The 23,224-nt window shown below is 39.1% G+C and overlaps 2 protein-coding genes across 2 annotated transcripts; one reads left to right on the top strand and one right to left on the bottom strand.

Moving 5' to 3' along the window:
• Positions 1-682: 682 nt before the first annotated feature.
• slc2a8 (solute carrier family 2 member 8) lies at positions 683-12,054 on the bottom strand. The gene is made up of 11 exons (XM_073466976.1): positions 11,970-12,054; positions 11,671-11,845; positions 10,344-10,506; positions 9,325-9,531; positions 8,462-8,561; positions 6,016-6,227; positions 5,622-5,771; positions 5,032-5,140; positions 4,517-4,696; positions 3,791-3,936; positions 683-2,620 (listed from the first exon to the last, which is right to left on the bottom strand). Exons 2-11 carry the CDS (start codon positions 11,763-11,765, stop codon positions 2,474-2,476), a joined length of 1,509 nt encoding a protein of 502 aa, XP_073323077.1. The 5' UTR covers positions 11,766-11,845; positions 11,970-12,054; the 3' UTR covers positions 683-2,473.
• A 511-nt stretch (positions 12,055-12,565) lies between these two features.
• On the top strand, positions 12,566-19,914 carry ttc16 (tetratricopeptide repeat domain 16). The gene is made up of 13 exons (XM_073465707.1): positions 12,566-12,598; positions 13,737-13,915; positions 14,435-14,525; positions 14,927-15,064; positions 15,275-15,375; positions 15,554-15,683; positions 16,016-16,230; positions 16,696-16,988; positions 17,757-17,901; positions 18,019-18,184; positions 18,499-18,632; positions 19,095-19,236; positions 19,745-19,914. Exons 1-13 carry the CDS (start codon positions 12,566-12,568, stop codon positions 19,775-19,777), a joined length of 1,800 nt encoding a protein of 599 aa, XP_073321808.1. The 3' UTR covers positions 19,778-19,914.
• Positions 19,915-23,224: the final 3,310 nt, after the last annotated feature.

The following is a 23,224-nucleotide window of genomic DNA, read 5'->3' on the forward strand; positions in this document are numbered from 1 at the left end:
GGATTTTATTTTGAAAAGCCGTATAAGTTTCAGTGCGCAAACTCTGAATTTAAACAGTCAACTACAAAGTGCAGAATAATTCATGTTGATTTCAAATGTTTAAAATGCCTGCTAGCAGACTGTGTCATGTTAACAAAAATACATTATGCATCTGTTTCTATTGCAGCCCTTGAGATATGGTGACTTAGTTTGTAATGAATAAAATCAAATGTTTCTTTGCACAAACAAACACTTTTTATTCTCAGCCTCAGAAATATTTTGTCATTTGTCCTTTCAATATATTCTCAAACAATGATGGTTTTTATGGCACCATAAAAAAACAATTTAACACCTGGAATTAAAGTTTAACTGTTTACAAAGAATTTCTTTTAGAAATACATCCAGTCTAGATAAATATATCATCCTGCCAGAATTCAGTATTTGCATGACTTTCTGCCCTGTCCATAATCACATATCAACATTTGACAAATGGAGGCTGGAATTTAAAACTCCAATAAAGCTGATGATCCTTAAATCATTACTGAATGACACGAAACACAATCATATTTTCTTCACAGGCACAGTTAATGGTGCATTAATGGGATAATTACACTGTGACAAAGAGTGTCATTTGATCCTGTTAAAACTAAATATTGAGTGAATTTATAAACTATATGCAAACATACAGCCAGTGGAGAAATGGTTTAAAGAGTGGAATAATTTATTTATTTTATACCTTCACTGAGCTCATAGCAAACAAACACCAAAACAGGTCTTTATTCATATAGAGAAGAATTATCTTAAAAAAGAGAAAAATGTAAAATCCTTAAAAACTGTAACAAAACATCAGTCTGAAATCAAATATCATCACCATCCCAACTGTATATAAGTCATGTTCACAACATGTCATGTAGAATATCCCAAGAGAAAATTATTGCAAAAACATTACAAAAACACGCCCGTATTCTTTCTATAAAAGAGTTTACAGTTGTCAGTTTTTGATGATAAAGGTTAAACAAGTTTTGCATCAGGGAATCGGTTTAGTTTCACTTCATTTCTCTGATGATACTAACTGCACAGTTAGATTAACAGTCAGCACAGTCATTGTAAACAGCAGACTCACTTCCCAAATCATCAGTACAAAAAACCTTCATAATTCTTTCAAGAGACATTTAGAGTTTAAGGAGGAACACCAGGACACCAGATATTATTTTTACCTAGTAAAGGTAACTTTAAAAAAACTAAACACTGACATTGTTTCAAAAAGTACCTGTATTCCCTACACTCTGCTCCAGCATTGTAACAGCTTCTGTCAAATAGAAATGAATGTGGAAAAAAGTCCAAAAACCCAGAGAGTATTTCTTACATTTTAACCGAACATACTCTCAGTGTAGGAAACTAACATCTGTTTAGGAACCTGCTGAAATCTCAAAAGGGTTTCAAATGAGGATTAAGACAGATTCTCTGTTTTATGCCATAATTGACAAAAACTGGAGTAAAAAAGATTATGCTGCAGCACTGGTTTGAGAAACATCTACAGAGATTTCACTATGTCTTTTCCACACAAAAAAAACAACCTAATTTGAATATTTTATACCTGATATTTATTTAAGCTTACCACAGCCTCTTTTCTCCTTGAAAAAAAGTCTCACCTAAAGAAAAATTTGGGGTGTAGCAAACCTTCAGCATCAATTTCACTCTGATACTTCACAGTAGAGAATCCCAGACTGAAAGTGTTAAGACCCCAGTTTTATATATAGCTTTAACTATGTACATGATTTTCAGTTTTGTAGCTTTCAATAAGTCTGCCCCAGGAAAGGAAATCTTATTTGTGTACTCAGAGGTGAGCTACAACAGTGACACCTGCAGAGGGCAGTGTAGAGTTGTCTTACAGGAGGTAGTCGCTCCACCACAGTCAGTGCTAAACTAAACCTTTGCTGAATCTACTCGCTTGTGGTCACTCTGCAACACAGTGTTTAAAGGTGCACTTTAGTCCAGTTTTCAAAACACTTCTCTGATTATTTTGTTATTGTGTTAAACATGTTTGTTTCTCAGCACAACATACAATTTAAAGAATGAAAACTGTATTTAAAAGCCTGATTATCACATTTTTCAATGCTGAAGGTCAGGCCTCCTGTTGATACACATGGGGTGGACAAAATATGAGAAACACCCATCAGTTCAACAGCACCATAAACCACAGCCTCCAATAGGATCATACAGTTAAATCACAAAAAAAAAAAAAAAAAAGAACAGCATTACCTTCATGAAGGCAGCATCATTACAGTGCTGTTGTATTAGTATGCATTAGGTTGAGCAGTGTCTGTGATATAAACTAATGAATGTGTTTTGAACAGCTTCATAGCTTTCAAGGTTTCACAAAGATTTACAAATGCCCACACAGTGTCGCCAGGACAAGTCAGTTCTGAAATATGAGGTCAGAGATGTTTCAGTTTTTGACATGTGTGATGTTTTTTTGGCAAGGAAGGGGGCTTCATGGACCTGATGTCCCTCTGAAAGTGGCTTCAATCTGCTCCAGTGTCTTGCCCTTAGTTTCTGGGATGAAGGCGATAGTGAAGATGACGTTGAGGACGCACATAGAGGCGAACAGCCAGAAGGTTCCAGCGCTGGTTAGAAGAGTCTGGAAGAGGTCACAGTTTTATTTATTTCTTTATTTGTAATTATTTAGACATGGATGTCTAAGTTATGTCGGAAAGGCCATAGATGAAGGTTTCATAAGTTAAAAAAATAGTCCACAACAGACAAAAAGGCAACAGAACACACAGCGTAAGGATCATTATTAATTATCAAACCATTAGTCGATTTTTAAAAAATTGCTCATTTAATTTTTTAGGAAATCACAATTTCCTATGGTGCATAATAATATGTCCTCAAATTGCTGATTTTTTCAGACAGTCCAAAAGCCAAAGATATTCTGTTTTTAATGCTAAAAAAACAGTGAAAAGCAGATATTTTCTCATGTTGGAGAAACTGGAAACAGAGAATAGTTTGAATAGTTTTTTAAATAGATTGCTGAAATTAATTCAATGAATCTTGCCAATCAATAAGCTCATTAAAGCAACATTATGTAGTTTTTTTTAATCTTAAAATAACAGTTTTTAAAATTATTTTGATGGGGCAGTGTTTTATAATGGAGAGAATGACATGACATTGTTATGACGTAATGAGTTTTGTTTGTAGTTGGCACCTACATTACATGTAACAAATTGTCGCAGACCTGGGATTTGTATTTACGACAGTGGTGTTGCTCTCAGAAACTATGGGGGTCGCCAAATCGCCCAAAATGCCAGTTTCTACATAATGTTGCTCTAATCAAGTAATTGTTTAAGCTCTAATTTCAATCAAAGCAGTAGAGTAACTTCAAACTGAATGGACACGGACAGATACAAAAAATGATGCCACTAAAGCATCCAAAAATACGGAAAGTCAGTGAATACATGTATGGGATGTTTTTTATGTTGTGCTTTTTGATAATAATAATGGTCAAGGTCTTGACATCAGTCAGTTTGTTTTCCTGTAAACATGAAATAAATGACATGTCGAGTTGATGAAATAGGTTATTTGCTCTGTGATCTACAGGATGTTATGCCACATTAATGTAATACCTATTTATACTGCATGTTGCCATTGTGAGAAATTGGTTTGTGATCCCAAGACAACATTTGTTTTAAGTCGATCACAGCAAGAACTAAATCGAGAGAAAGCCATTACTTTTCCCAATGTCATATAAAAAACTATGCTTGTTTTATATAATCAAAACCGTTTTAATTGTATCCTGTTGAGCACTCACCATCATGTCTTGGAATGTTTTGGTGACGACGAATGCCATGCCCCAGTTGGTGAGGACGCAGACAGCACTGGCAAACCCTCTCGCTTTAGCGGGGAAAATCTCCGACATGACCAGCCATGGGATTGGACCCCAACCAAGAGCAAAACCTGAACACAACAACAATTAATAATATGGCACAATCCTTATGTTCTTGAAAATCTCCATCATTTTCTAAGTTGATTAAATCTATGAATTTGTGGTGCAATATCTCACAATATCCAGACACAAAATAAAGCAGGTGCAAAATAATCTGCTTATCAGCTGGTAACTGAAGTAAATTCTACAGCTTCAAGAGCACTGTCCCTGACTGCCACACAACAATAGCTTTCTGTTCATTTACTTAGCCTTTAGAGACTAAATATGTTACATATTATACTTAACATTTCACAAAAAGAATACTACAAAGAACATGAGATAGATATAGGGGAAAAGGGGGGGTGTATCTGTGGGATGGGGGTATCATTAAAAGTTGGTGGGAGATGTAGGGAAAAGGACTTAGAGAGATGAATGAAGAGTGCCAGGGCTAAGTATTTTTAACACTGTATTGTTGTCGGGTTAATTTGGGAAACACAATTATTTCACTACATCTTTGGTATCTTGATTCATCTTTTTGATCTTAACAATTATAGATAAATTATTTCATGCTGCTCTTAAGCTAGCTTCAATGACTTTGACTGAGGAGCTCACCTGTGATGAAGACAGCCATGCTGGCCAAGGCCAGCCAGGCCAAGTTAGCATGGGGTTCTTCACCAGCCTTGCTCTGGATGTCCAGCATCAAGACGCTCAGTGACACAGTGGGGGTGTGAAGCTTGGACGTCAGGTAAAAGTAAACCCCGAACGCTGTGGTGCTGATTGCCATGGCAACACCTTGATTATTAATTGAAAAACAAACAAAATCTGTCATGACCTCGCAGTTCTGTCTAATGCTACAGAAAGAGCTGAACTGATTAAATGATTTCATTCCAAAACACCAAACAACTCTCCCATTGAATAATAAAATACTTCAAATCTTTTTTCTTGTATTTTCTCGACCATTTTATGCCTAAATAGTTAAGAGATAGCAATAAATGAAAGTGGAGAGAAACGGAACGACATGCAACAAACTAGACATTGCAGTTCATCGTCAGTGCCCCATACAAATGTTTATATTAATAAAAAGTAAAAACATTTGTTTCAAATATTAAATTTGATATTGGAAATACCTGAGATGATGAGAAGGATTTTCCTTCCTGCTTTGTCCATGATCACCGCTGCCACTCCTGTGAAGACGACCTGAATCAGACCCACGATGACCGAAGCCAGGTCACTCTCCTGAAATAAAACCAAACATTCACAGCTGTTCTTTCAACAAGATAAAATTGTTTACACTGAAAAATTACAAAACTTGCTTTACCTTTCTGATTCGTACATACATGAAATTACAATTCAGTGTGATTCCTTGCTGAAATGTCCTAGATTTAAATAAGGTTTTATTTGCATTTAGATTGGATTGTAGGGATGTTTTTGTGCCAGAGATTGTATTTTCTTAAAAGTTTAACAATGGGTCAGAACAGGTATTTGTGTAAATCAAACAGAAAATTGAACCTCACTTTTTCAATGGATGATATTGTATGTTATGACTTTATAACAGTAGATTCTGCATCACTCAAAAAACAATGTAGGAAAAGGTCAATTATCATTTCAATTATCATATAGTAATAAATCCATATTAATTGAGAGTACTGGACAGGAGTTGTGCTAAATTGAACACATTTGTAATTGAATAGAGAGCCGAGACCTCTGTGCTAATTACCTTAAAATGTGCCTGTTCAAATATGTTCTCAGCGTAGAACATGATAGCATTGATCCCCGTCAACTGCTGAAAAAGCATCAGCATGAAACCGATCACCAGAGGCTTGTAGACACCAGGATCCTTCAGGTCAGACATGTTAAAACTGGAGCCCTGAGAGAAAATAGAAAAAGGACAGACTCACACTTCACTGTTTGACACTTTGACCTAAACAGTCTATGTATTTACTCAACATTTCCGACAGTGGTCCCACTAGCACTGAAGAGGCTGGTGCCATCTTAAAATGTTCTGATCATTTGTTGATTGGAGGATTATGTTTCTCTCTGTTATTGCTTCTCACTGGCCCTCACTGTCCATCACATCACATCACAGCCAGGCCAACCAACCACAGACTTACCTGCTCATCACAGGCGTCCTCGATGCGGGCGCACTCCCATTCGACGGGGGCGTCAGGTCCTCTCAGGAAGCGAAGTGCCTCCTCAGCCTCCCGCCTCTTGCCCTGTGACAGCAGGAACCGGGGTGTCTCTGGCATGAAGCACATGCAGACCATCAGCAGCGTCGGAGGGATGGAGCTGCAGATCGCCAACCAGCGCCAGTCAAGGAAGAGACCTGCAGGATGAGTTCACAGTGCTCAGAGTGAGAAGCTGAAATTAGTGTTCAATAATTCTCGATTATCAAAGTAGTTGCAGAATAATTTTTGGTTGCTTGATTAATTGAACAATTGTTTCAGCTCTATCCAGGACAGACTCATTCTATCCATCCATCACACAACAATATGTGACTCAGATATAGACATTAACACTGGATCATATTACCTTTGGGTCGTAAAAACAACAAATACAACACAGACAAAAGAGTGCCACCGAGTGTCCAAGTCCATTTTGCTAGTTAAACGGTGGATAATCTGGGTGCAAAGGGAGGCGCATGGTGCCAAGGGGTTGTATTTAGACTCTGAATTATTCATGGGTGTGTTTTGAGTGTCATCTCCCATTCCCTTTAAGAGCCAGGTGCACCAGGACCAGGCGTATATTAAGCAGTGGTACTCATTTCACCTGAGGGACAGGAATGTGGTCCTCTGCTAACTGCTTGACTGCATATGAAAAAAATAAATTTTTAGGTGCATTTTACTATCTGAATATTGTCCCTTTAAATAGCAGTAACCTTTAAGTTTAGAGCAGCTTTTTGATGGTCTATGTCGATTTTGCCTGGAGAAGGCAATGTGCCATCAGTGCGCCTTTGAAACCAACACGCCCAGGGGCACACAGGTGGGCACAAGTACATTTGCTATTTACTCAATGTGGGCGCTGGGCGTGAAAATGAAAACTGCGTCGATTTGAAACTAGCAACGACACCATTACAAATGGCCAGTGTGTAATTTCATGCTAACTATGACGCTACTTATCTTTAACCTCTGCTCAATAGTAAGTTTCAACTAATCACTCACTTTGTAATCCAAATTTAGGACAGTCAGTATGTAAGTTCCTAAAGAGTTACTTCACACTCTTCACTGACCTCCAGTGGTTTAAATTCTCACCTTTTTCCCCTTTGGGGAGAAGACAAGGAAATTCGTCCCCATTTTTAAATGTGTGACCCAGGAAGATTTGAGTTTTTCCCCAGCTGTGTTCTTAACATGCCAAGCACTGAAGTGTCCGAGACAGACCACAGGCTGCGGGACACAGTGGAGCTTTGTCAAGGCCAGGTTTCCACATGAATGTCTTCATCTGCAGTATCTAAAAATATACCTCTCTACTGATCTGATTGTTCCACTGATTTTTCTACAAAGATCACATTGTCGACCTTTTCGCTAAACAGCAGCTTGTTTGTGACAAAAATGTTTTTTTTTAATGCTTGTAAGCTCAAACAAATTATTCCTCTAAAAAACATGATTACATTGAGAGCATTTCCTCATTCCACTTTATGTTGATCCATCTGGTGATTCATTTCTCTTTATTGTGACTAAGATAAAAATGTGCCCTAACATTTAGAAACTGTAAACAGATCTCTAGCTGATGGAATCGTCTATTTTGTAACCTGATGCTTTTTTTACACTCTTCCTTCATGATGTAAACCAAGTAAATACCACATTTGCTTTACATTAGAAGGGCAGCTCAACTTAAATCATTTAACGATCATATTTTTCACTGACCTCTAACACGAGACAAACCCACCTCATGTGACACACCAGCTTCTACTGAGACAACGTAAATGGCATGCAGCTAACTAGATTAGCAAGAGGCAGCTATTTTCATTCAGGTCAATTAGTGTCGAGGCTGCTGTCGAAGAGGCAGAACATGACTCTCTCTGATCATAACTGAGGATGATCAAATCACATGACGGCGAGGTTAGGGTCATCTCTTCTTTATAACCTTTGAAACAGCGGTATAACCTGCAACTAGAATTACTGCTTCACAGTTGAGTATCTCTGCCAACTCGTCATGGCTTTATCTGAAGCTCAATATCAGCAAAACCAACAAGCTCATGTAGGACCACTTCTGGAAGTCTATTAGTGTGTAAGTTCATTGAGAGCTGAATCTGATAGAGAACAAAGTTGTAGCCATGACAATAAACAAATAGACGGACGGAAAACATGAAAACATGATGCCACCAGCTGCAGCTGTGGCCGGCGCAGATGCATAAAGAAGCCCTTTAAATAAGTGTTGGACAGAGCAGCAAAGTGAATTAAAACACATAAGAACCAGAAAGGGCAGATGTGTAGCTCTGCAGTATGTAGCTGGTGGATGTTAAGTTACATCACATAAAACTCTCAATGATTTACAGCTTGTAAACGCCTGTGTTATGTTCATCTAAACCTCAACCAGTTTTAATGACCAGTTTTTACATACCTGCAAGATACACTCCCAGGATGCCTAGCACCACCATGAGTTGCACACAGGTGCCTAAAAACCCTCGTACCCGCTCGTGTGCCATCTCGGAGATGTAAAGCTGCATGAAGAGAGAAAAACAAAAAATGACACAGGTTAAACATCAGAGTTACTGATATTTATCCATAGAAACGTGATAGTGAATTAGCTCGGGACTTTCCAGGCAGTGCCAAAACAATTAGCCTATTACTATTACTGATTAATTGTTTAACTCTGCCTCTAATAATGAGTTTTTGTTTTATTATGGATTAAAACGCTGCTTACTTTCCTTATTGATTGATTCATCGTTTGGTGTATAAAACCGCAGCAAATAGAGAAAGATGTGCTTCACAAACTCCTTGTTTTGACCTTCACAAATTGTGTGGTCAAACTGCTTGTTTTGCCCTTTATATAGTCTCAAACCTAACATATTCAATTTACAATTATACGAAATAGGGAGATACAGCTGATTTTCATATTTGAGAAGCTAAAACCACAGAAAGTGTTGTTTAAAATACATCTGTGATTGATTTGTCCATCAAAATTATTGCCATTTCATTCAATGTCAATTGATTAATTATCTGTTTAACTGTTTAAGCTCCATAGTAATTAATTTATCAAAAAATACATTCAAGAGATTAACAATTAGTCGGAAAAAATACAGATATATTTCATGTTTTATGAACATGTAAGTTAACGTAAAGGTGTGATATGAAAGAATTGGCCAACTGTCAAAACTGTTATTTCTTCACATTATGTTGACAGTTTTAGTTCATTTTTGAATGTTTCAACAAATCTTACATTTATACAGATAAAACTGAAAAAGAGGATGAGGTGCTTCCTACCGGTACGACCAGTGACGTGATTCCGCTGGCGACGCCGGTGAGCACTCTGCCGACGTAAAGCATCCACACGTTCTGTGCTGCGATGATGATGGTGAAGCCAAAGACGAACGGCAGCGAGCAGAACATCAGACTGAGCTTCCTGCCGATCTTCCCCACCATCCATCCGCCCAGCAGGCCACCAAGGGCTGCTCCCACCGTCACTATGGACTGAAAAATAAACAACACACAGATTCAGGACATAACCTCAGTCATTTTATTTTCATTTGACCATGTACTTGACAAACTATAACACTCTCAGTTAAGTGAGACCTAGAAAATTTAACAAATTAGTAAATTATTGCCATTTTGTTCAAATCTGTACTTTTTGCTGACTTTGCTACTTAAACGACTGAGTCATGTTTATCTGTGATGCTGATTTCAATATATAAAACCAAACCGGCACGTTTACACACACACATACTTATTTAACAAGAAGAATTAGACACACTGAACTACCAGAAAGAAGCAGCAAATGTTAAATTAAATAAAAAGTTCTGTAATTACGTTTCTTACTGAAATGCACCTTCGGAGTCGTAGTTGACTTCACTCCTTCAGTATTGTCCACAGACTTGACATTTTAATGATTTTAACTGACATTTAACTGTCTGTGACCTGTGTCTGTCTGAAATGATGCCCTATTTTCTATATAGTACACTATATTTACTGTCTGTCTTTTTATGTCAGTGTCTGAAGTCTGAGTGTCAAATTAAGGCCCTATATAGTGCCCTTAACAATGTCACAATGGAATGAAATAAATTGTAAACAACTTCTGTATATTTTGAGGAAGTAATCCCTGATATTCAGCTCTAAACATGTTTCACTTCATACAATTTTTGGAGCTCAAGTTAATCCAACAGCCCAAAAGGTGTGTTGTGACAACATGTGATGGCATAAAACTGCTGACAAGTTCGTAACACACTCTCTAAAAACGGTTCTGCTTTGAGGCATGTGATATTAAATCATCACGGCTGCCATCGTACCCCAAACCAGGAGGCCTGGATGCTGTCCAGTCGCAGCCGAGGGTCAGCGATTCTGGTGAGTTCAGGGAGGGCAGGAGAGCTGTACCCCAGCACGAACCCGAAGCTCATGGGACCCAGAACAGATGCAAACGTCGCCAGGTACAACTTATTGTTCTTCACTTTACTGTGGAGAGAAAAGAGGAACAGAGCGGACTGTAGGAGGTAAAGGTCAAAACCACTCAAGGGTCAGTGTATCAAGCATGACCAAAGGACAGTTCAGCTGCTTATATAACTATGTTTGAACATTATAATGCCCCTAGTTAAAGAGTAGAACACTGCAGGGAATCTGCAAATTGTGTCATTTTTAAGAAATAAATTAATGTAATTTATATTCAGTGCGGCATGTTCTTAATGCTTGGTAATGACATACATGTACAGTGAGATAAGTCATATTGACTCAAGCAAAGTGACTTCTAATAAACATTTTCTGAATGATCAAAACACGGTTTAATCAAAATGTTTATGGCATTGTCTGAGGTTAAGAGGTAGAGCAGTGAAGAAGTAAATCAACACACTGACGATGTGGTGGAAAAGGATTAGGAGTGTGCGACTACGCAGCATTTCAAGCACCTCAGCACAGGAACAACAAATTATACCAAGCCTTTTTGCTTGTTGTTGATTTTTGCTGACAATGTATGAACGCAGGTTGTACAGTTATAGATTTTAGATTTACAATATATACTACATGTTCTGATGTCTTTGATTCCCTCTGTAGGAAATGACACACACACACACACGATACAACAGGTCATTCATTTGACTAGAATGAAATTAGCTGACAATAACTCTGAAGACTGTTTCATCATTTAAGTAATCAAGTGAAAATCTTGATAAACCTGGCCTGACTCTGGCTTCTCCATTGTTAAACAATTACATTACTGCTGCTGATAAAGCAACTGCATAGTGTAGACTGATTACATCAATGACGATGTCACTAAGGCAACTTACATGAATCCACGCTTGATGTTGACTTTGATAGATTGATGTCTACTAACTGATTTTAATATTGTTCAGAAATCAGTGGAAATGGGGGCCTCTGTGTGTGTGTGTGTGTGTGTGTGTGTGTGTGTGTGTGTGTGTGTGTGTGTGTGAAACACACAGATGTGACGTGAAGTATGTCCTTTATAGTGAATTGGCTAAGACATGTAAAACCCCTGTAACACATCTTTAACAATCCCTCTCTGTGTGTGTTTGTTTTGTTTAGGTCATCATTAGCCACTGTAGCGACATCAGCAGTGACTCTTCCAGTTAATTCTGCAATATACAAACGAGTTGTGCGTTAACTGACCTCAGATAAGCATCCTGCTCAGACATGAGACCTGTAGGATCCTCATCTCCACCCTCCGCCTCCAGCAGCCTTCTCCTCTCGTTCTGGATGTCCATACCGACAGCAGTGATGTTATCTGGCGTTTTACCTTCTTCTCTTGTTCGCCTTTTACATGGATCACGGCTCAGGAGAGAGTCTGGAGAAAAGCAACAGTAGCTCGTGTACAAACTAGGAACCGTGCAGTCACGCGATGGCGGAATCGAAAAAATAAGCTACACAGTATGTGAAGTAAACATCGGTCATTTTAGTTGGAATCTCACCATCGCCGAAGCTGTTCTGTCAGAGATTTTGCTTCCTCCACCGGCCACGAACTTGCTTTGTCAACATTTCAGTCAGCTGATCATCGTGCGTGCCTGTCATTTCCCGTTTTCAAAATAAAAGTCTTCATGTAGCAGTGGGAAAAGATAGTTGCGCGCTCAGCCAAAGACTGTCGTGTAACATGTTACATACCGGTGGGGACCACAGAGGTTTAGCCACTGTCAAACTGAAACGCTGGGCTGTCGAAGATAAGGCTAAAGCTAAAGCTAAAGGGCTGTCTCCTCCTATAGCAGTTAATTAACTATTTGCCACGACGTTATTCTTTGTGAGCAGTATCACGGAGGTAATCTTTTAATATTAATATTGGTGGACACTCAATTTTACACGGTCCGAAACGGAAGCCGGAAGTGGTACGACGGGAAGCCTCTCGCTCAAAGTAGAAACTCTTCGTTTAGAAAATAAAAGCGCGGAGTGTTGAAGTTGGTTTCCATGGCGACTTCCTGATTTTTAACATTACCAGCCAGTCAAAGTGAAAAAATACACAGAGCCAAAGTGACTGAGCTGATATAAAACTTATATCAGCTATTTGAACGACTCAATGGACACTTCTGAGGAGAGAAATGACCAGTTGGTAAAGAAATGTTTGTTGAAAAAGCAATAGCAAAAGTAGCTAGCGAGAAGTTACAACTAGCTAGTTAGCTAAAGCTAGTACCTGGCGGCAAAACGTTAGCCAGTTAATGGTAGCTAGCTACAGTTCTTATTGCATCTATAAGGTAAAAGGATAGCTATCTTATATTTAAAAGGAGTTTAGGTTAAAGCTTATAGTCTGAAGATACCTAACCAGCTGAATTGTTTTTATTTTCAGTATAATAATGCCAGCCAAGTCAACATTATGAAATAACCTTTGTCATAAAGGTATTCACCCACCTAGAGCAGCTTTTGATTCTCAAAAGTTAGCCAACTAGTCCAGGTGATAAGCCACGAATTTCAGGTGATTCATCCACTTTCTCATAAAAGCGTGAAACTTTGTACACTTGTACAGTTTGGGGCCCATGGCATTTTTGCAATGGCTCCATATCTTATAATGTTCAGGACCCCAAACTATGTAGTCGTACCAAGTTTCAAGCTTCTATGAAAAAGTGAAAGAGTTTTTGACATATAATTTGATCTATCTAGTTTCAAAATCACAAAGTACCTGAATTCACCATTAACTGTAAATCTGAACAATTTATGATGTAGTATATAGTATCATTGTAATCCCTGACCATCAAAACATGGGGGCAGACATCATTTTATCTATCATGTTTGATTTGATGCAAAATACATAATTAAGTTCTGGTGGAAAGTAAAATGGCCGCCATGGCTGCCACGTGGCGTTTTTGCGATGGCTCCATCTCTGAAGTTTAATGCTTTTATGAAAAAGTGAACATTGTTTTCGCATAGCATCTGGACTAAGCTAGCGTTAGCTTGTAACATTAACTCACACAACACAAGCACCAAAAAGGTCAAAAGTACAGGAAATCGTCTATAAATAATGACATAGAGTCTCTTAAAAGATTAGGCATAAGTCTAATTTTTACGAGTTTGATTTTGTTTTATGTTTTTTTTTTTTTTACATAAAGTCTCGAAATGTATTAAATTTGTAATCATACTAACTTAATAGTAGCCCATCAAACAAACTGAGTGGTGTTTGAGTTTACAACACCTCAGGAAAACTGAATTATTTTGTATATTTAATGTCAAATCTCTGTCACTTAATTGTCCACCAGCAAGAAGGAGAGAGCAGTTTATTTCCCACTGCTGTGTCAGAGGAGAAGCTGGATGAGGCGAGGAGAAAAAACCCATTCAAGCAGCTTTTTGGTAAAATCATTCTGGCACCAGAGGAGGAACATCCCCGAAGACCAGAGCTACAGTGGAGCCTCATCATTCAGAGCAAGGCTGCAGAGCAGTGAGAATCATGAATGACACATTTGCAGGAGTGAAAGAGAGAATAAAGAAACCACCTGTCATCAAATACGTTTTGTCAGGTGTCAATCAAATGTCCCGCCCACCAGAAGTCCTGCCCCTGAACCAAAGAATCTAATGTCCTCTCAGACATTTTACATTCTTAATTTTTCACTATTTCTCCCTTTTCACCAACTACATCACAGCACCTTTGAATGAGGTGGCAAAAAGGGACATAAATGGACAATGATAAATTACATCATTTGATGGACACCTGTCATGAAGGAGTTGTACTTTAGCCTCACCTACAGCCATGTGCTGTGAATATATTCTGTAGTATTTTACATTACTGAAATGATATTCAAGTGTTTTCTTCAAGAGAAGCGAAGCTCATCTCTATGTTACAAATATTGGAAAACCAAATAGAAGTGATCTTTGCTGAACTTATATGCACAGTTGGAACGTGAAATCCAGCGTGTGCCTTTTCCAGGTTCAATAATGCTTCTGATGTCTTTCTTTGCAGTTACAAAAATGGAACAGAGGCGATGGGAAAGTCCCAGTATGAGAAGGCTGTGTTATGCTTCTCCAAAGCCATCACACTGCAGCCAGAACAGGTGCTTTACTAACAAGGACGCAAAGTTACCCTTTTTAAAACTTATGCTATTTTTTATTTTGATATTTTGATTAACTTCGATGTTAAATAGATCAAATGTTTATTAGAGAGGCAAACATGTAATGAATAAGGTTGTCATCATATGTTGCAATAACTGATTATAATGATCAAACTGATCAAACTACCCCAAAAATCTTTATACGCAAAACTCAACTGACCGTTGACACATACTTTTTACCCACCTGGTGGTTTAATTTCACCTGTGTGTTTACTTTCTTAGTATTATTGCCACTGTCTGCTGGTGTGAGATGTTTCAGTAAGTTTCGGACACACTGTTTGTATTAATTCATCTCTCTTCTTCTCAGTGTGATAACCGATAACGACTGCTGTTGTGTGTTTTAGACTCAGCTGCATGTGAGCCAGGGGGAGGCCTACCTGCAGCTCTGTGACTTCCAGTCAGCAGCAGCTTGTTATAAACGGGCATGTCTCTTGGAGCCCAGAGCCTTTAGCACCCGGTTGGCCTTCATCTACTATCTCCAGGTAAGAGTTTCTGACTGGGGTTTAATGTTACTGTTACTGTTGATGTTATCTGGTGTTTCTCTGTCATGCATGTTTAATATATAATTCACTGTGTAATTCTGGTTTATTCTGCTGTGTCACTGATTATAAGACACTTTCATAAAAATGTCAGATTAATGCATGGACATAAAATAATTGAACGCTGATATTTGTCTTTCCTGTTGCTCTCAGGGCCAGTGTTTGTTTGACCGAGGCCTTTTAATGGAGGCGCTGGAGGCCTTCAGCAAAGCTGTTGAGGTGAAGCCTGGCTGCAGGGCCTATGAGGTCAAACGGTCAGGAACCTGCATACTAAAATGCAAAAGAGCCAAACATTTCATTAATTTACAAGTACTTGAGACATCAGATGTAATATTTACAATCTACAGTTTTGTTCTTTTATGGTTCTCATTCTAGTTTTGTTTCTAATTCACACACATTGTTCATTATTGAAGTTTGCACCTTGTGTCCCAGTCTGGCTTGTCTGACAGCTGCAGGTCGTCACTCTGACTGTCTCAAGATGGTAAACGACTGGATGGTGTCAGATGGTCCCACCGCCGACCTTTACGTCATGAGAGCCAGACTGTACAAACTCCTTAACCAGGTTACAACTCCAGAGACCTCTGAACAACACTTAACACTTACTGCAGAGCAAGAAGATGTTTATCATGTTACACAGTTGAAGCAAAATAACTAAGGTCTCACGAAGTGTATAAACAGAAGGAAACATTTAAATCACAAGCTTCATCAAGGAATCTAGTGCAGGGAATAAGCATCTCGCAATATAGTCTGATGACATGATGAAATGAATAACTGGTGTATCTAAACATTAGACATGGATTAAAGAACACTCATACTGTATGAAGTTGCAAATATTGTCTTAAATATACTGCACCTACTGTAAACCTACAATCGATGGCTTTCTCTTCTGTCCAGACATCCCAATGTAATCGAGACGTAAAGTCAGCGTTGGCGTTGAACCCGACGTGTCCGCAGGCTAGAGCCCTGCGTCTGCAGCTACAGGAAGCCAGTGAGCGGGCCAGACAAAAGGCAGCAGACTTAACTTTGACTGGCCAGCTGCCCGAAGCCCTCTGCATGATCAATATTGCTCTGGATATCAGCCCACAAAATGCCCGTCTCTATCTGTTCAGGTGAGTCTGACCAATATGACACACTCAGGTGAGCTGCGAGTAAGTAAGTAATAGAGTAATGAAACCTGTCGAACACATCTCTCAGTTACAAAGGTGCTGTAAAGTAAGTCAACGAAATGTACAAGTTGACATAACAAAGTTTGACATTTTAGTGATGAGTTGCGTGTTTGTTTTTACTGTGGAAGGAAACCAGGGCACCTGAGTGAATAAATTAGTTTAAGGCTATTTAGTCTGACCAGTAGCCAAAGTTATTGACTTTGTAACAATATGAAACAGAGAGACTTCTAAGAGAAACTTCTACTGTACTTTGGTTTAAGTCAGAACAGTTCAGCTTAATCAATTCTTTCAAATTCTTTTCAACTCAATCCCGTTGAGCTAAAATTGATTCTGTTTTATTTGCTCATATTTACTTTGTTTCAATCAGAATCAATTTAATTTTATTCACACCAATTCTCTGTCGTCCAGAGGGATTCTGTACCGACGCCTGAAGGACTTCACTGCAGCCATCGAGGATCTTGTCCAAGCTGTGGAGCTGAGCGAGGAGGAGGAGAAGGAGGTTGGTGGTCAGGCGAAGGCCAATGACGAGAAGGATGGGAGTGACTCTGTGCAAGACGAGGTGCAATTCCAGCTGGTTCTCACCTACAATGATTTCGCTGTTCAGTGCTTCAGCAAAGGCCTCTACGCTGAGGCCACTCTGCTTCTTAACAAGGCCATCGATGAGGAGAAGGGCCAGGCGGGTCTGTACCTGAACCGTGGAGGTGAGACCATAGATGCTTGGTCTGTGGATGAGAGTATTGGAATGTGTGTGTGTGTGTGTGTGTGTGTGTGTGTGTGTGTGTGTGTGTGCATCTCTTTGTTTACTGTGCACACAAACAAAATCATTTTGTGTATATTGTAACTTCAGTGGAGAATATTTTCTTTCAGGTCAGAATGTGGGTTGAAAAGCTGGAAATAAAGTCATCCCTATGGATCAAAAATTCTGTTAATCTAATTGTTGTCTGCTGCTTTGGAGCAGAAAATACTTACTAAGTTTTAAAAGCTGAAGAGCTTCTCCAGACACAATTTATGTCCAGTTTAAATGGTGTCACCACTCCCCACTATACAGCTGAATATATTTGTTGTGTATACACTAATTTGTTTTAGATTAAAATTTTAAGTTGCTTTCTGAACGAACCTTCAGCAGTGTTGATTTTCTTATTTCTAAATGCACTGGTGCAGAATAAGTAGTTATATGTGATAATTTGCTGATTTTCACTGTTTGAAATGATTGTAAACTGAATATCTTTTGGTTGTGGACTGTTGGTTTGACAAAACATTTGAAGTTAATACCTCGGGCTCTGGAAGAATATGATGGGGATTTTTCATTGTCTTCTTAAGTTTTACAGGCCAAAAACATTGCACAAGCTTGCACACCTGTTTTAAGAAATCAGCAAACTGTGAACTTAATGCTGAATTACATTAGTTGAAAGGATCTTTTTATTTGTTTATGGGCATGCATTGTGTGTGTGTGTGTGTGTGTGTGTTAGACTGTTTCTTCAAGCAGGGTGAGTGGTGTTTTGCTCTGGCTGACTACCAGCAGGCTGAGGAGATGATGCAGCCTGATGATCCTGCTATACGGCTCCGCCTCGCTGTCCTCCACAACACGCTGGGCTCTTTCTGCTTCCAGGATGGGTCAGAACCACACAAATTAACAGCCACACAAACACATTAACACCTAGAGAGAACGGCCATCCATCTTGTTCAGATGCTGTCAAATTTGTGAGTACGTTTCCGCATCTGCATCTGCAGGAAGTCCCAGGAGGCAGCTGACAGGTTTTCTCTGGCTATCAAGTACAACCCCACAGCCAGTCAGTACTATGAGAACAGATCAAAGGCCTACCGAAAGCTCCTGAACTTGAAGAGTGCCAGACAGGACTTCATCTGCATGCTGATCCTGGATCCATCCAATGAGGAGGTCAGAGCAGAGACATTTTTTAAAAGGATTTTGGTCATTGTGCAATGTTTTCAGCCAATCAGAACAACATAAGTGGAGCATTTCCTTGTTATTTTAAGTCTGTCAGTAAATACAACACAACAACATAGCGACGCTGCTGTGTCAGTTATCACGGTATTACAGTATGAGTAATTATTTTTCTCATAGACAATGTCTAGACATTTTGTGTGATCCTCTTAGAAGTCAATGAAGTTGCTATTAATATTTTTAAAGTTTCTGTGGATAAAAAGTAAAGTTAGTAAATTGTGTCTCTGTGTGTTTTTTTTTTTTTGTAGCTGCCTCCTATGCTCATGAATCTGTTTCCTGGCAAAAGCATGTCTAATGTTTTGTCCAGTCCAGAAGGACGAGCAGTCAGAGTTCAGCTGATGGACACCATCCACGCCTACAGCCTCCGCTCTAATCAACAAAGGTCAGCATCACACTGCTTTACACTACTGTGGAACGCCTGGCAGACATTAGAACAGACTCACTGCAGCTTCACACGTGAGTTAAAAAATAATGATGTGTCTTCCGTATGTGCGATGTTCAAGGTGCAGCCAGTTAGCTGCTGGTGCCAACCAAGCAGCTAGACGGTAATTGTTAGTCTTAATGCTGTTAGTCTCTCATTTACATTGAATGTAATTCTCTAATTTCTCTTGAACAACCTCCCTGCACTGAATCAGCAGCAAAACAACAAACTTAAACATGTGAAACCACATAAATAATACTCACTCACTTGTTGTATACAACTGTATATGAGACAGATTTTTTTCTATGTTTTTCATCGACTGAAATGACACTTGACTCGTTGACAGTGTATTAAGATACAACTTTCCACATAAGGACTGCATGCAACCAGCAGAGTGAATCTTGTTTTGTAATGTGTTTTTAGGCTGAGTGAGAAGCTCCAGAAGATGACTCTGACCAATGAGAACACAGCAAGCCAATCAGAAGAGCCATCTGAAACAGGAACGGAGCTGAAGTTGTGTGCAAACCAACAGGAGATGCAGATAACTGTAAGAAGTCTTCTGCAGGTACTGACTGGAAAGTGTGTTTAAATATAAAACAAAATATCCTCAACAGCTGATCAAGGTAGAAATAATACTAGAAATAAAATATTCATACACAGAAATCATTGACAACTCTTTTAAAATCTATGTGAAATCATACAAAGCAATCGAGCCAAGCAGGAGTAATAATAGTAGTAATAGTATAATATATTATTTATATGATATAATAATAAGGCTGTTCTCCAGAATAAGGTCCCCAGAACACTTTTTTAAGCTCAGGGTCCACCAGATATAAACAAAGAAAAATTGTTTATTTAGTTTGTTTAGGCATAAAAAATCAGTCAATGAAGATCTTTCTCTTTTGATTAAAACAAGAAGAAAATGCTAAAAACAAATTAAAAACAGAAAGATGAGATGCTTCTGTCATTTCCCATAGCAACAGCTACAGAGTGGATGCTGAGGATGTTCGAAATGTAAAGCGGTGTTGTCGTTATGCTGAATTACAGCTGTTCCTCTATCTTGACTGTGGCAGGTTATGGAAACATTTTCTCTTGTTCCTCCATGACCGTCAAACTGTGCACCACACTGGGCCACGCCTCACCACACACCACCCACCACCACCATTCACACAGAACTGGAACAGTTTGCCCTCATTTGAGAGGAGGTCCTACTACAACAAGAGATTTGGGGTGTCCTGGGAAGTCTTTCTCAGTTGTGATGGAGTAATTATGCTCAGGGGGTAAAAAATCTTAAATAAATGTTTTTTGCTTCATCTGCGTTTTGTTTTTTATAAGCATTACCCAGTGTTCTATTGGCAAAAATTGAAGATAAAAATCCTGAATACATTTCATCAATCGTCTGAAACAAAGAGTTGTTGTGTGTCCATAACCTCAGAATGAGCCTTTTTTTATCTACAGAGGAAGCAAGTCCTCTTCCATGGAGTCCGGCATGTTGCACCGCCATCCAGTAGCCCAAAACAGACAAACTAAACACTGGCTCTAGTTAGGACCTTTTGCGTTTGTCATGTTTTGGCTGCAACCCTAGGGAAGGGTGAGACGAGGGGTGTTCAGCTGGTAAAATAATCTTAGTGTGCATTTATTGTGCTTAAACATTTGCTTTACACATTGTGAATCACAGTAGAGGAAAATCATTCAGCACAGGAAACAAACTCTTACATGTGAACCAACTATAAAGACAAATAGTACATGTTAGACCTGTCTAAATGTCCTAAATTCCTTTATACACAAGAAAGAACAGTAAGGATGCAGAGTCCAAATCAACAGTAGCAACACTTTTTTATTTTTACCTTTTTAAGCGCTGTGGTATTATCCTTTAATTTGGATGTTATTATGCACTGTAGTCCAACAGGTGGCAGCAAAGGCCCAATTTTAGCTTGGTGGCGTTTCTCAGGATGCTCTATTGAGAAATGCCGTGGTAATAAATATTTTTTTATGACAGTACTGTTGCAGTTGAACAATAACCATCTCAAAAACTTTCACAGTATATCTTGTAACATTATAATTATTAACAACCCTTATAGGAAGGAAAAATTAAGTTTTTTGTTGTTGTTGAACAAATATTTTATTACAATGCCATAAAATATTATGTCCTGACAGATGAGCAAATCTTTGGATGCTGGTGGTTTGATTCTTTATTTGACTATAGTTAGTAAAAACCTAAAAGTAAAAAAAAACAATTGAAATATCTAACGTAATGTGACACAATTAATCACCAACAATTACTTTTTCTGTTTTATAAATGCCATGACCTCACACCATTATAAAGTACCCAGTTGTATCAATCCTTCATCCCTTTTTGTTTAGTTCACCTGTTCCTTCTTCATGTCTTCATTTCATCCCTTTCTTTCTCTTTCTCTGTTTTAGTCTCATTTGCTGTCTTCCTTTCCTCTTTCCTGTCATATTTACCTTCTCCCTACCTCGTATTCTCTCTTTGTTGAAGGCTTTTTGTGGTGACAGTGACACCTTAACTCGGCTGCTTGGCATTGGCACTTCAATGATTAGTTAATGTTTGCGGCGCATTCGTGTGTGTGTGTGTGCATGTGCTCTGTGTCAGTCTGTGTGCCAATCTGCCTTGGTGCAAGGCAGCAGTGAAAACACGGTATGGAGTTTCATTAATTTGGGCATTCTCTCAATAAACGGCATGGATTTAATAGCTAATGAAGCACCAAGTGAATAGACCAACGCATTTTCAATATGGTAAAAGTTGGACGACACTAATAATTTGAAAAACTCATAGAATGGCTGCGATGCCCATGTCCCTATGATAAATTAGCCATGAGTAGGCTGTGAATTATGGGAAAGTGAGCCATGTGTTGTCTTTTCATGTCTGCTTAGATAGTTCAGTTGGTTTAAACTATCCAAAAGTACTAATCTTAACTAAAGGTCCACTTACTAGCTATTTCTGGAGCATGTGAATACAGAGATGTGGTTGAAAGCTCAGGAAAAAGCTAATAAGTGGACCTTAAGTGAAACTATTGTTCCCTACTCACATACTCAAACAAAGGTAGCCTGTTACCCTGATAATATTACATTTAACCAGATATAAAATCTACATTTACGAAAACATTTAAGAAAATGACAAGATTTCTTCCTTCTTTTAAATTACAAAATGGGTTATACCTTTATGATTCCTCTCCAGTGACCCTGTTCAGCAGAATTAGTGAATCTGATTGGTGGTTCAAGTATATCACAGGTAATCAGTGTCGGCAGTGAAGATGTGTTGTGGCTGCAGCTCTGTGGTGTTCTCTGAGAGTCAGCTGAATTCACAGCATTAACACCAGCTGTGGCAACAGCTGATACATAGAGAAAGGACCTGTGGCACACTGGCTGCTGTCTCACCATAGAAAGTACCCACAGCACATAGCTAAAAGCACAAACATACCAAACATACCAGAGTCTGTCACAGTCACTTCACATTGTGCACGTTGGTGCTTAATTAACTCTAATGAAAATGGATTCAGCACATTTTCTCTTTGCTGCTCTGAAGAGGCCGCCACATGTGAAATATTGGGAGACAGCACTCTTTTGTGGTGTACAAGTCATATTTTTTTATTTGATACCTACTGAAATTCCACGCCGCCCTGGGATGCAGGTGCAGACTACCACTGAGTTAATCAAGGCTTATTATGTTGACACTGTCGTTGTCAGCTGAGCACTGCGACCTACAGCGAACAGGCCCAGGTTCAGACCCTCAGATGATGTGTTTGTGTGATTCTATTTTTCTGCTCTTTTGAGGACCACATGTCATCCTTAGGGTCAGTTGATCGTGAAACTTCTGAGGGCATCTTGCTAGGCCTCACAACGGCTCTTTTTAGGTTAGGGCTTTGAAGTTAGCGTCATTAGTTTTGGTATTAGATTTCAGTAAGTTTACGGTTAGATCAGGAGTCACAGACAGTAGAAAGTCTTCACAAATATAGTAATACAGTCCTAAATGTGTGTGGGCTTTAGCCCCTTAGCAGAGTGCTGTGGGATAGACAGTGGTCGTAAAGGAGCTGAAAAGTGTTTCACACTTGTGCAATAAAAAGCTCAAGTTACCGTCCTGTCAGGGCTGGGAGGCGCAGCCAGCCGGGTGGTGCTGGTGGCCCAGCCAGCCAGGTTTCTGAGGCCAGACAAAAACACCTTTCTCTGGGCACATGAGCTGGCGGCTTGGCCCTGACTCAAAACATTCCCTGGTGGAGGGGAGGTTCATTCACGTTTTGGCTGGAGATTGTTTTGTCTAAGATATGCAGAACACGTTTGTAGTCTTTGGGTAGTGTTCGGGGCAGGTGACGTGCGTGGACGCACAACTCCATGTCTTCCTGAAGTGAAAGTGGAAGGGGATATGTGGGTTTAGAATTGGATTAGTGTTGCTAGACTGGAGTGGGCCTTGAAGTATGTGCCAGTCAGGGTTTTTGTCAATGGTCGGCTTCTGCAAAGTACATATCACTGCATTATGGTAATGGTTTGGAGGGTCGGGACTCTTAAAATTCCATCCCGTCCCTACTGACCAGTTA

The sequence above is a fragment of the Pagrus major genome, chromosome 5 (genome assembly GCF_040436345.1).
Source record: "Pagrus major chromosome 5, Pma_NU_1.0".
Lineage (NCBI taxonomy): Eukaryota > Metazoa > Chordata > Actinopteri > Spariformes > Sparidae > Pagrus > Pagrus major.